At 37.7% G+C, this 15,468-nt stretch overlaps 1 protein-coding gene across 1 annotated transcript; it reads right to left on the reverse strand.

Moving 5' to 3' along the window:
• Positions 1–2,356: 2,356 nt before the first annotated feature.
• LOC113281663 (V-type proton ATPase subunit D-like) lies at positions 2,357–3,745 on the reverse strand. The gene is made up of 2 exons (XM_026530448.1): positions 3,636–3,745; positions 2,357–3,450 (listed from the first exon to the last, which is right to left on the reverse strand). The coding sequence occupies exon 2, from the start codon at positions 3,426–3,428 to the stop codon at positions 2,649–2,651; it is 780 nt and encodes a 259-aa protein (XP_026386233.1). The 5' UTR covers positions 3,429–3,450; positions 3,636–3,745; the 3' UTR covers positions 2,357–2,648.
• Positions 3,746–15,468: the final 11,723 nt, after the last annotated feature.

Genomic DNA, 15,468 nt, shown 5'->3' on the forward strand with positions numbered 1-15,468 from the left:
TACCATTGGTGATATCTACATTAATATAGGTTATTCAAGTGAGTTACGACGGGTAAGGACAATTGCGTCTCGTTGAAGATGCTACTGATGATAAGTTTGAGGTGCTTTAGTTACTAAGTTCTGCTAATGAGGGAGATAAGGAAATATCAAGTGTGAATGGCATCTATACCTCTGCAACAACAAATATGCTTCCTACCTATTATAACAGAACGTCTTTGAGTACCAAAACCACCGACTAAAACGATCATTTGCTAATTTTGAACATCACCTGACTACCAAGATATAAACATCACACGACTGACAAGATATAAACAGTCGACGACCACAACCAAGTGAAGCCTAAAGCATTTTGTTCTTAGGTCGAAGGCATAGATTCAAAAATCTGTATTGATGAGACAATCAAACTAGAGAAGCCACGACTGCAATAAAGACCACTCCAAAAGTTTGACAACAGACCTAACCTTACTGCTATTAAGTAGCCTAATAAAAGTTAACTCTGTAGAAAACAAATGCCACCTCTAACAGTTGAATCAAGAATTCATGGGCTGCAGATCTCACGTAACAAAAATACTACCTCCGTTTCTGGAAAAGAGGTACTTTCACTTTTTCATTTTAGCCTAAAAATAGGCCAAATTGAAAAAGTGAAAGTAACACTTTTCCAGAAACGGAGGGAGTAACAGTCTTTGCCGTGATAATTCAGATTAGAGAGAGGAACACATGCATATCTACAATGAAAACAGCTAACTTTTGCAACATAACATCTCACTGATTGACTTTTTTTCAGAGTGACAATAAGAGGAAAGGGGAAACAGAAGCAAGATTGTACAGAAAGGAAACACGAAAGCACATTTCCAAGAGGAAATTGATAATTTGATGTCTACTTTTACGCTCAAATAAAAAATATTGATATGGAATATCTCAAAACCTAAGAAACATGACAAAGACCATATAAACTGAGATTATGAACATGAACGCAAGAAACTGCTAGAGAAGATGTTTCGCTAACAAGAGAATCATTTTCATGTGAAACCACCTTAATAATCCTGTATCAGGATCTGATAGAACTTGACGTTTCAGTCAAATCAGAAAATATGACACAATCAAGGCAAAGTTATGAGGAACAGGATACTGGAATACTACAGCAGAAGTTACAGTGATTCGTGAGAGTAGATCTCTATTAGACCAGCGCAAACATGTCTCATTCTTAGCAAAATCATGCATTGATTAATTCACGACGCATCTGTAGGCTGTAAGAAATGGTGTGCGATGAAAATGAATAATAGCCTAATACTCAACAAACTTAAAGAAAAAACGGTAGACTAAACATGAATAAAGACAACTACATATCTCCCACTTCCATGGCACACTAATTTGAGAGAAAAGGGAAACAGAAAACTATCACGAATTCCAACCTAGAAGATGTACTCATTAACTTTCAAGCACAACATCGAACTCCAGATTCTTACGGTGCTTGGCATCAAACGGATCTTCCTACCACCTTCAAAGAGTATTTTTAGTTCAGCTTCATCATAATTCGGAACCTCCTGTAAATCAACTTCGGTTTTGTATTCCTCCATTGATTTAAGTACTTGCGCATTGGTGCAAAATGCATATGTTATGTTAATTTTGTCAACCGAAGAAGCTTCTGAATAACACATCAGTGAATGATTGGCTAACAAGAATAAAATAAGAGGAATAAATTTCAATACAAATTCCATTAGCTCCTTTATGCTTTTTTCTCTTTTCTTCTTCCTGAAGCACTCAAACACATAAAGAAAATCTGTAGATGTACCAGCTATTTATATGTATCTTTAAGTGTGAGAACTTGTTTTGTATGATCTAACAAGTTAGAAACCTAATGTATCTTTAAGTGTGAGAACTTGTTTTGTATGCTCTAACAAGTTAAAAACCAAAATGAGAATCACCTAACAAACTCTTGGCATCCAAGAAGAATGAAGTAAATGAAACTAAGATTCGGAAAATCTTAAACCAGCGAGTAATAAATTTTATCAGAAGACTCACCAGTTATTCTTTAGTTAACAATGCATACATATAAACAGAAAAGCAGAACTTTAGAGCTGAGAGTTAACTACAGATTCATCAAACTTGACGTATTTCGACCCACTACGGGCTTAACAAAGTAAGTTATGGGACAATTCCACGGATCATCAGCGAGGAATCAAAAGAACAGAACATCGAGTGCACGCTTAACTCCGTGATAGCATGTACGGCGAGCACAATCAAGGGTACCAATTTATACCCTTGATCTTGCTCGCCATACACTAACGGGTAAACAAAACACCAACACCAAGCAAACAATACTCATTCAGAACTTGTACCATCGTAGCATATCAACTGATATTTTAACACAGAGTTGTAATTATCGATATATAGCATCCAACCACCCTTAAAAAAGGGTTCAATTTCGACATACGTCTAATCATAATTCAGATACTAATTTACAAAAGGTTTGATAATAAACAGAGAGATATGAACTCTTATTCAGACAATATAACAAGGTTCACAAAATCATAAAAACTGTTTGTTCCTTCCTTCATTCCTTCCAGGATAAACCCAAACATCAAAAGCAAATAAAACACAACACACTAATTCTTGAATAAATAAATTTAGCACTAACCTCCACCAAATCAGAAAACAATATCCTCATCCTTTGCCGCAGACAATAAGTTATGAGCAGCATTCATCGAAATCCCTTTCTGCAACGAAACTTTCTCAGCTTCTTGATCCTCTGCAAACATCTTCGATGCAGCAAGTGTCCTCTCCATCTCTCTCCTTTTATACCCTTGAATCTTCTTCAACCTAAAGAAATCCTCTCTTTCAAGTTCATCCAGTTCACCCTTAATGTAACTAATAGTATTCTCAATCCTAGGTTTAACAACATTCTCTAGAGCATTAACACGACGATTAGTAGTCTTAATTGCTTCATCAAGAGTCAAAAAAGACGTTTGAAGTGAAGCAAGCTCAACAAGAACTTCAATTGCTTTGACATAAGCAGCCTTACAAAGTTGCACCTGTTGTCCACCTCGCGCTAATCCAGTCAAATCATTCTTAGTTTCACCTTCAGTAAAATACTCAAACTTGGGTAATTTAACTCCAGCAACATTCTCAGTACGCGATCTCACCTTTAGCGAAGCGTTATGAACATTTTCAAGAACAGTATGTTTAATATTCTCACCAGCTACATATTTAGCTTCAGTCAAAGCAAATGATGAAGTTTTCATAATATCACCCATTGATTCTTTAGCAGATACAATGTTTTTTAAGATCTGACGAAATTGAACAGTTAATGCATCAGATTTTTTCTTAAGTAAAGCATGACCTCTTGTTGCTCCTATTAAACGTGCTTTCATTACTCCAAGCATTGTTACTGTTGGTACTACTGTTAATCTTTGATTTTGTCCCGCCATCTTTTAGATCTTAATTCAAGATCTGAAACACACACAAAATTCAACTAAATTATTACAAAATATAATTTCATACAAATTGAATTGACCTAGATCATGATTTATTGTTAGATCTATTGTTCTAATTTGTTGTGTTAATCAAATTTAGGTTGAATTGATTGTAAGCAAAATCAGTAGAAAAAGAGAGGAGACTCAGGAGAGAATACTTACAGAAAATTTTTACGAAACCAGAGAGCGAGAAAATGACCGAATTCGTATTCGCCCTGTTTTTTATTTGGTTGGGGTTTGAAAATATGGAAATTCTGGAATCCCGTATTAATGGTATTGTTGGGCTTATATATATACACGTACTTATGAATCCACGCCCCATTAAATGTTTACTTATTTTGTCCAATGCCCCGCCACGTAAGCACCAAAGGTCCAAAATGGCATGGCTGAGTACGAATTTATTGGGGAGGGTACCAAAATTTATATAAGGCTAAGTCCTATGGGTAGATTTAGCTGCTAGATTAGCCAAAAAGTGTTGTAATTCAAAAAAAAAAAGTGTTGTCTATTTGTTAACACTGGTTCCCTCTCCTATCATTTGCTCGTATGTGAACTAGCAGCGAGATAGTTGCGCTGAATGGTTCAGCGCCAGAAAAATCACCTTTTCGCGGAATGGTTCAGCGCATCTAGATTTATTTTTTGATCTGATGGCTGAGATTGGTTGCGCTGAACTATTCAGCGCTGGGTATTGTTTGATTCTGCGAATAACATGCTAGATTAGCACTACCATAAGACTTAGGAGGTTGTCCTAACTGACGTGGACTGCTAATATAGCTGTTATATTAGCTCATCATAGGACTTAACCGAAGTGAATCTATAAAGTTCTCTATCTTATATGGATTTTAGCACCCTCCCTCGTAAACTGGTACCCCCATTAGCAACGCTGCCAAAATCATACTAAGATAGTGTATGATTGTCGTGATAAAGATAGTGAATGGAGGTGGTAGTAACCTTTACACAAAGTTTAGTCTCAAATCTCTATTTCACTAACCGTCTTCATCATTACAACATGGGTTTTCTTAAATACGAAAGAGAAAAGGAGGAAACCCTAAACCTAAACACAACTGACTGATCGTAGCTCTACACTAGGATAGATCACAGCTGAAAAGGCGGGGGTCTAGCAACCACACCCAATATTTCGTTTCGGCAATCTGTATGGACTAACTCCAATATAATTCCAAGAGAATCAACTAGACAGAGACTCAATCAAGGAAAATATATCCAAGAGTTATATCTCAATTTCTCAAATCAATATGAAATCGAACATATAGAAATTTGTGAGCCGGATTAATATGAGAAATAACTTGGATGGTACCAAAGACCAATATCCAAGCGTCAATCAATTTTAATCAACAACCAAAGGTTGGATTTACCAATTGATTGAACTGCGCACAACCTATGATATTTCAATTATAAAGAAAATATAATGCGGAAAAGAAATAACACAGACACCAGAAGTTTTGTCAACAAGGAAACCGCAAATGCAGAAAAACCTCGGGGCCTAGTCCATATTTGAACACCACACTGTATTAAGCCGCTACAGACTCTATCCTACTACAAGTTAACTTCGGACTGGAATGTAGTTGAGACCTAATCAATCTCACACTGATTAAGGTACAGTCGCGTTCCTTACGTCTCTGAATCCCAGCAGGACTCTACGGACTTGATTCCCTTAGCTGATCTCACCCACAACTAAGAGTTGTTACGACCCAAAGTCGAAGACTTGATAAACAAATCTGTCTCACACAGAAAAGTCTATTGAATATATAAATTTGTCTCCCACTGAAATACCTACGAATTTTTTGTTCCGTCTTTTGATAAATCAAGGTGAACAGGAACCAATTGATACACCAGACTTATATTCCCGAAGAAAAGCCTAGTAATATCAATCACCTCACAATAACTTAATTGTATGGTAGCGGAACAAGACATTGTGGAATCACAAAGAATGAGACGAAGAGCTTTGTGATTACTTTTTATATATTACCTATCGGAGATAAATTTCGAGCAAATTTTAGAGAAAATAGTAATCAATACGATAGAAAAAAGTAAGATCAGAACACGCAACTACATAGAAAATATTTGGGTCTGGATTCAGAATCCCAATGAAGTCTTTAAGTCGTTACTTATAATGGTATTAGGAAAAACCTAGGTTAAAGAAGAATCGACCTTAGTCGCAACTAGTATCACACATGAGGTGTGGGGATTAGGTTTCTCAGTTGCTAGAGTTCTCCCTTATACAATCTTCAAATCAGGGTTTGCAATCAATGTTTCCTTGGTAACAAAGTATTCAATATTCATCGTTAGATGAAAACCTGATTAGATTCAAGCCAATATCTTCCAACCGTTAGACTGTCTTGGCTTGTTACACACAAATGAAATGTACCTTTATTTAGATATGGGTAACCGTACCTAAACGTGTACACTTAGTCGGCTCAACAATAGTTAACCGCAGTTAGCCATATCAACCTTGTTCATCTTAATAATAACTAGTTCAAATGAAACTAGTTATAGAGTTGTTCAATTGTTTATATTCTCATAGAAGTATACAAGACCAAATTGAAGCAAAATCGGTTTTGATTCACTCGAATCAATTCATGAACATTATAGCGACGGTTTGCAAAGATTGCATTCCTTATTATATAAATGTATTTGTTCATGAGTATGTAAACATACTTAACAAATTTTAGAACTTAACCCACTCAAGTATGCAAACAGGTACGCATACCTAAGTTCCTGGACTTAGTCTTGTTCGCCAGTATGCAAACGGGTACTCATACTGTCGTTCATGACCGAACTCAGTTGAATTTTTTTTTTACCGGTCAACAAAAAATAGAATAAAAAGCGAAACTATACAGGGTCTAGGTCAATATAGCGCTAAGCCCAAAGGCTGCACGCTAAAAGAACCTACTTAAAACGAAAGTAAACCTCTCCAGGCCACTCAACAGAATGAATAAAGCCTGGCCTACCCTCATAAAACTCAGAAATGTCCTCGGCCAACAAACAAGCTTGTTTGGCCGATTCATCAGCTGAAAAGTTTGCCTCTCTGTAGCTATGAACATAACTAATGTTGTTGTAAAAACTCTTCGCCATTCTCCACTTCTGCATCAGCTGCCACGGCAATTCTTCTTTTTGAAGAGAAAAATGCAACTCATTGAATCCGATCTGACGCATAAATTTTTGACATTCCATCTTTGAGCATAAACTGCACTGTAGATAACCGCACAGACTTCCGCATAGAAGTTGGTCTGCCAGCCCAGCCCAACGCACAAAACTCCCAAAACTTCCGAGCTAGCATCACGAAAAACAATACCAGACCCATCTTGGCCCGGGTTGCCAAGAGATGCACCATCACAACAGATCATAAGTTCACCTGGATTAGGTGGCGTCCAAGTAGCTTCAATTGGGACTAAGTGTTTGCAAGACCTATGTTTCACTCGAAAGAAATTCAAAATTCGCAAATCATCTAAGGCATTATGCATATGGCCCTTCATTCTTATTGAGTTATCACGAATTACCTGATGAACCCGCCCCTTAAATTCAAGCCAACGGACCCGCATGTTCTCATAATAAGCCTTGTTGCGCAACTTCCATAATTCAGTAACTATTGCAAGATTTGTAACAAGCCACAAATCCTTTATCATCCTACTCCGCCCTTTTGCAACCTTGTACGAGGCCACAAGATCTTCTTTGGATGAAGATTAAAAATATCAGCTTCCCACTTCCAAATTTTCTTAGCAATTTTACAATGCCAAGTAATATGGCTGACATCTTCACAATTTTCCCTGCACAAGCGACACATATAAGGCATCTCCCTACCTGTATTCCTCATAATATTATCATCAGTAGCACAACATTGCTTATGAAATAACTTCCAGTACTGAACACTTAAAGTAGGATGCACAACACTTCTCGAGAATAAAGCTGCAGCTGGCGAAACTTCTACAGGCCCCCTGATGGCAGCCTTAGCCGACTTGACAGAAAACACACCCTTGCTATCCAAGTCCCAAATTTTGTAATTTTCTCCACCACCAATAAGAGGTAAATTGTCAATATCAATATTGCATCGTATCATCAATTCCTTAGTCTTTGAAGGAATAACCCAAGAGCCATCAACAATAATATCACTAACCTTGGCCTTAAAATCATTAGGGCCTTTTTTAGTGATTCCAAGTCTTTGAGCAATTGAAAAATCAGCACACCAATTATCAAAAAATAAGGAAGTATTAGCACCATTACCTATAATTGAGCGTGTGTGTCTTTGCACAAAATTATGCACCAATCTGATTCCTGGGAAAACCGAAGAACCCAACTTATAATCAATCAAGTTGCCATTAACCTTGAAATATTTTGACTTCAAGAATCTTGCCCACGTCTTATCCGAATCACGAATCGAAACCCACAACTTCATAAGCATGGCCCTATTAACATCACTCAACTTATTAAGACCAAGCCCACCTTCACGCCTAGAACGGCAAAGATCAACATAAAGAACCGTAAAGTACTTACGCTTCTCAGCATCGCCAGACCACAGGAAATTTCGAATGGCTCGTTCAACTGTTTTGATAGCCGTGCAAGGCCACTTATACACAACCATGGAATGAAGCAAATAACTAGAAATCACTGATTTAATCAAAACTAGCCGAGCCTGAAAGGACAAGAGCTTACCCTTCCAACCTGCCAGCTTATCCATAATCTTCTCCATTACTTGGCGAACATGAATATGACGCACAATACCAGGTTTTAATTGGATTCCCAAATATTTATCTGGGAATAATGCTCTTTCCATGCCCATAAAATTTGCAATAGCAACAACACGAGAATGTTTGTCTCCACCATAATAGAATTTGCTTTTGGCATAACTAACGTATTTCCCAGAGGCACGTTGATACATACCAAGCATATCCTTCAAATGTTGCAAACTATGAAGATTACCTTTACAGAAAATAAGAATATCATCCGCAAAGAGCAAATGAGTTGGCGCCACACCTTTCTTGCTCACCATATGGTGCATACTTCTTGCTGCAAACAACTTAGATAGATTGCGGCTCAAAACATCTTCAATAAGAACATAAATCAAAGGTGAAAGAGGATCACCTTGACGCATCCCTCTAGTGATACTGAAAAAACCTTCAGGACTACCATTAATCATAATAGAAATCCGAGCAGAGTTAAGAACATTAAGCAGCCATGACCGAACTCAGTTGAAATCAATACACATACGGGTATGCATATGACAGCTCCCGGACTTCAACCGTTAAATCAGTACGCATACGGGTATGCATACTAAATTCTCGGACTTGGAATACACTTGCAACAGTTAGCATACAAGTATGCATATTGTGCTATATCCAATCAATGGTTAATTGTTCTAAACTCCCATTTTAATCATTGAAACATTCTTGGAAGACGAGAACAGATGTCTCACACAAACTATTAGCTTCAAAGCAATTTTCAAGTGATCAAATGATCAATAGGAAACATTTCGAGTCTACATCAAATGACTGTCTCACACAAATCATATAAGATATTACCAGGCGATTTTCACATGATCATCTTTTGACTTTCGTCAAGAATAAAAGATGAACTTGGTTAAAACGAAAGCTTACCAACACATATTTCTCGAAATATGTAAGCGAGTTATACTCAGCTCGAAATATCAAATGTGTATAATGTAAAGTCTATATAGTTATACGACTTTGTCTCAATATGAGATAGAATAAAAATAGACTTCTGAGTGATAGATGAGTTCAGGTCTCCACATACCTTTTGTTGATGAAGTTCCACAAGTTCCCCTTAGTAGTTCTTCATCTTCAATCGATGAACGCCATGAAGTCTAAAGCTCAACTACACATTCTATCCTAATCCGAGACATAGCTATAAGTAGACTGGAAATCAAGACTTATAGTTTTGACAACTAAACTTGACAAACAAGCTTGAGATAGCAACGCTTTTGAGTTCGACCGAGCAGTGCTCTAAGACTGGGTCTTATAGGCATGCCCAAGGGCTTCCTAACACAAAAAAGCGTGGCCAAAAGGGGTGATTCCCGCAAGAGTTCTGTAGTGTGCGGGAATCCCAGCGGGAGGACTCCGGGAACGACTAATGGTTAGCCGTTTCCAAAAAGCAGAAAACGGTCATCCATTAACCGTTCTTCTGAATAATAACGTTGAACCATTGTCCGTTCTCAAGGAACGGCTAACCATCGATCGGTTTTTCTTTCTTAGAACGATTAATGGCTAGCCGTTCCTTGACCTTTTTTCATTTACACTCCGTGTACACTCATTTGCAGTTTATGTTTCTTTTACGATTAATGGTTACACTGTGTTTGTTTTGATATTTGTTGGAGTAATATTTATTTTCAGCTGTGTTGGATGTACATATGTAAAGCTGCATTTACACATACTCGGACGTACTGTTAGCCTCAGATTCTTATCATTATCAAAGCACTGTTAGCCTCGGATTTTTATCATCATCAACGCACTGTTAGCATCAGATTCTTATCTCTAATTGATATCTTATTCAGATGGATATCACTTTATCTTTATCAACAACGGGGATTTCTCCTATAAATCCCAAACAAAATTTTTACAAACACAATTCATTAACCATTCAAAGAAACCCCTACCTTGAAGCATAATACAATTTTCGAAATATACCGAGTCACGAATGGATTCTAGCAGGAAAGGAAAATAGATTATGTGTGTCGAGGCAAACCAAATTTGTCCACTATGTTTTCTTGATGACCATTCCGCAATGCAGTGCCCTTGGATGTATTCGAAGTGCCCACAGAGAGGTTGTACATGCATCAAAATGTTACTCGAAATGGAACCAGGACAGAGTAGGTACTTTCGTTGCCAATTCGATAATTGTCGTGAAAAATCATAGTGGTTGGAAGATGCAATCAAGGTAAAAGATGATATAAAGGTAGATGAACTCTGCAAAAACTTCAAAGACAAAGGGATAATTAAGGTTGAAGATGAAAAGGTTGTCTCATGCTCAATCCCTGATTGTAACTTTGTTATGAAACTCCATCGTTCTAAAGATAAGAACACCTACGATGAACATTTTTGGAAATGTCACGGGTGTCAGTTGGTGGAATGGGCTGAGTAAGTTTTAATTATGTCGCTCGATAATTTCTTTGGGTAGATATTATGTGTTTATGATGTAATATTTAATTATGTGTTTTAGTTTGTTCAATTTTAGTTTATTATGTAATGTTTATGCTTTATTTCTATGTTCTGTTTACGATGTTTATGTATTCTTCATAATTCAATGTCATTGATGCCATCCAAATAGTAGGTGTCTCTTTAAACAGTTAGAAGCTTTCGTAAAAAAGTAAGGACGTTTGTGAACATGAAACCAATTTCGTAAAAAAGTAAGGACGTCTTGGTTGTATGCCACCATCTAGCCAGTTAATTGTGTGGAATTAGGATTATTAATTTGTTGAGCCTACGACACCCATCAAATTTGGCGCCGCTGCCGGGGAGCAGTCGATAGCTTTAGTTGTTATTTTTATTAGTTTTAATCTTGTTTTTAGAATTTATTTTTAGTTTTTAATTTCGTTTTCTAGATATTTTTTTTTCAGGTACTTAATCTCTGGCATCGAAAGACTGGGAATACCAGAGGTGCGGAATTCAAACCCGTAAAGGAACAGTACTTCAAGCACGTCAGCAAACGCAGCAAGAAGAACCTTCTACATCAAAAATGGTGAACGACGGTGAAATCCTCCACCACCTCCTCCTCCGGAGAGGAAAACGTTGAGAGATCTAACATCCCCATGTTTGGATTCTCAGCCATTGTGTATTACTCTGAATGATACAGTGGAACTTAAGTCAAATCTTCTTCATTGGATTCCGAAGTTCAAGGGATTACCGGGTGAAGATCCTAATCGACACCTACAACAATTTCAGAATACAGTAAGAAGCATGAGATAGAATGACGACGATGCTGATACAACTTTCCTACAAGCTTTTTCATTCTCATTGGCAGACCAAGCAGAATCATGGTTATATTGTCTCCTTCCCGGAAGTATTACCACATGGAACGGAATGAAAAAGCTGTTTTTAGAGAAGTATTTTCCTGCTTCTAAAGCTGCATCTATTCGTAAGGAGATTAGTGGCATTGTGCAATTTATTGGAGAATCTCTGTGTGAATACTGGGATAGATACAAGAGATTGTTCGCGAGCTGTCCAAATCATCAAATACCACCGCAACTCATTATCACACACTTTTATGAGGGTTTACTACCACATGAGAGACACTTGATTGATGCAGCTAGCAGTGGTGCATTGGCTAATAAAACTATCGAGGAAGCGACTAGTTTGATTGAGAGCATGGCTGCAAACACTCAACAATTTTACACTCGAGATTCCTCGACAGTTAGAAGAGTTGGCGAGATGGGAGATTCTTCACACATGGAGCAACGAATGAGTAATATGGAAAAAATGGTACAACGCATAGCTTCTGCAGTTGTTCCTTCATACGAAGAGAAGCCGAGGTAAATGCCATATTTCTTAATCAAAGGCCCAGGTATGATCCATATTCTAATACTTATAATCCTGGTTGGAAAGATCATCCTAATTTCAGTTATGTTAATAAGCAAGCAGCAGCTCCTAATCCGTATGCTAGACAAGGTGCTTTTCAACAATCACAATTCCAACCACAACCTCAAGCTCCAAAGGAGGACACCTCAGAGAAGATGATTACAATGATGCAAGGTCTCACATCCATGTTTCAACAGAATCAACAAAAGAATGATGCGGCTATTAAAGAATTGCAAACTCAAATGGGGCAATTGGCAACAAATATGAATCTTATGAAGGATCATGCATCTACAACACTCCCATCACAACCTTTTGTGAATCCAAGAGAGCACGTTAATGCAGTCACTCTAAGAAGTGGGAGACAAACTGAAGAGCCACATCAACAAAAAGAGGTTAGTAACGACATCGAAAAGGAAGTAGAGGAGGAAACCGTCCCAAAGGAAAATCCAATCTCAAACGGCCAACCTAAGGATACGGTTCCCACTTTTACCATACCGCCTCCTTTCCCTAGTCGTTTTTCCAAGTCGAAGAAGCAAGCTCAAGATAAGGAAATCATGGACATTTTCAGCAAGATACACATTAACATTCCATTTATTGAGGCCATCATAACCGTTCCCAGATATGCCAAGGTTTTGAAGGATTTGTGTACAAGGAAGGATAAGTTGATTGCTAATGAGATTAATCAGGTGGGTGAAAGTGCTACAACTATGTTACTAAAGAAGATGCCTACAAAGTGTGAGGATCCTGGCGGATTCACAGTTCCCGTTAACATTGGTAACCGATGATTCGAGTGTGCTTTGCTTGATTTGGGAGCATTCATAAGTGTTATGTCATCCGATGTTTATGATTCTTTGAATCTTGGACCTTTAAAAGAGGCAAAGATCACTATTCAATTGGCTAACAAGTCCAATATATATCCTAAGGGAGTCGTGGAGGACGTGTTAGTTCAAGTGAATCAGTTAATCTTTCTGGTTGATTTCTACATTGTGGATATGCACAATGGAGATAATTTTTCATCTACTTCGTTACTTCTTGGAAGACCGTTTATGAAAACTGCAAAGACGAAGATTGATGTTGATAGTGGTACACTCACTATGGAATTTGATAAGGAGGTCATATGGTTAAATATTTTTGAAACCATGCGCTATCCTAGTGATGTTCACTTTGCTTTCTCCATTGATGTTATTGGTTCGTTAGCACAATAAATGTTTGATTTGAATAGTGAAGATGAACTTGGAGTTGTGCCACGAAATAACATTGATTTAGACGTTCACGGACAGCCGAACCTGGATGTTGAATTAGCCAAAGGAATGGTCGAGATGTGTGGTGCTTTAACAACACTACAAGAAGCTAAACCGGGTAATATTTCTTATATTTCTTTACCCATAACTAATGAGGTTCCTTTACCTTCTATTGTGCAGGCACCGAAACTAGAATTGAAGTCGCTTCCAGACCACCTAAAGTACGCGTACTTAGGTGACAAAGAAGAACTTCCGGTGATTATTGCAAAGAACCTCACTCCAATACAAGAAGAACGTCTACTTAGGGTTCTGAAAGAGCACAAAACGGCTATTGGTCGGACAATTGCTGGTATTAAAGGCATTAGTCCATCCATGTGCATGCATAGAATCCTAATGGAAGATGATTTTAATCCAGTATGCGATGCTCAGCGTAGGCTTAACCCCCCAATGATGGAGGTCGTGAAGAAAGAGATCCTCAAATTACTAAGTGTGGGGGTGATTTACCCATTTTCTGACAGCAAATGGGTTAGTCCGGTACAGGTGGTACCTAAGAAAGTAGGTGTCACTGTTGTTAGAAATCAAGATGATGAACTTGTTCCTACAAGAGTTCAAACTGGATGGAGAGTGTGCATAGACTACAGAAAGCTTAATGCCGCAACCCGAAAGGATCACTTCCCTTTGCCTTTCATTGATCAGATGTTAGAGAGCTTAGCGGGACACTCACATGATTGCTTTTTGGACGGTTATTCGGGATACAATCAGATTGTTATTGCACCAGAAGATCAAGAGAGGACTACTTTCACTTGTCTTTTTAGTACGTTTGCCTATAGACGGATGTCGTTTGGTCTTTGCAATGCGCCTGCCACTTTTCAGAGGTGTATGGTTAGTATATTTTATGATTACGTGGAACGCATAATTGAGGTATTTATGGATGATTTTAGTGTTTATGGCGATTCATTTGATATTTGTTTACAAAATCTTGAACTTGTGCTTAAAAGATGCATAGACACTAATCTTGTTTTAAATTTGGAGAAATGTCACTTTATGGTAAACCATGGCATAGTGCTCGGTCATATTGTGTCCTCTCGAGGCCTCGAAGTCGACAAAGCAAAGATAGACTTAATAAGAAACTTACAATATCCCACTTCGGTGAGGGAAATTCGTCCTTTTCTTGGTCATGCAGGTTTTTACAGGCGGTTTATCAAGGATTTCTCCAAAATCTCAATGTCGATGTGAAAATTATTTCAAGAGGAGGTTGTTTTTGACTTCAACAAAGAGTGCAAGGATGCCTTTAATAAATTGAAAAAGTTGTTGACAACTGCACCAATTATCAAGTCACCGGACTGGAGTCTGCCATTTGAAATAATATGTGATGCCAGTGACTATGCAGTTGGAGCCGTTTTGGGTCAAAGAGTAGACAAGTTGTCTCATGTAATTTATTATGCATCTAGGACCCTAAACGATGCACAAATCAACTATTCTACCACTGAGAAAGAATTTTTGGCTATAGTGTTTGCACTAGAAAAATTTAGATCCTATTTAGTGGATTCAAAAGTGGTTGTATATTCTGATCATGCAACACTTAGGTACCTACTAAAGAAGAAAGAAGCTAAGCCAAGGCTTATACGGTGGATTCTACTATTGCAAGAATTTGATTATGAAATCAAGGATAAAAGAGGTGTTGAAAACACTGTTGCTGATCACCTTAGTAGACTTGTTGTTTTTGAGGAAGAACTTCATTTACAAGATCGTTTTCCAGACGAACAACTTTTCTCAATTGAAGATTCAACACCTTGGTACGCGTATATAGTGAACTACTTGGTTACAAGACAAGTACCTAGTACAATGTCTAATTTTTAAAAGCTTGAGCTTAAGAAACTAGCCAAGCAGTATGTGTGGGATGAGCCCTACTTGTGGAAATACGGTTCTGATCAAATCATCCGCAGGTGCGTACCTAATTCTGAATTTCAGTCTATTCTTATTTTTTGTCACATGTATGCATGTGGTGGTCACTTTGGTTCTAAAAGTACCGCTTTCAAAGTACTTGAAAGTGGATTTTATTGGCCTACCCTATTTGAGGATGCATATATTTTTTGCAAATCCTGTGATAGATGTGAAAGAACGGGCAATCTAGGTGCTTGAAATCAAATGCCACTTACACCAATTCTTGTTGTGGAAGTATTTGATGTGTGGGGAATTGATTTTATGGTCCTT

This window comes from Papaver somniferum, chromosome 5 (assembly GCF_003573695.1).
Source record: "Papaver somniferum cultivar HN1 chromosome 5, ASM357369v1, whole genome shotgun sequence".
NCBI classification, from domain to species: domain Eukaryota; kingdom Viridiplantae; phylum Streptophyta; class Magnoliopsida; order Ranunculales; family Papaveraceae; genus Papaver; species Papaver somniferum.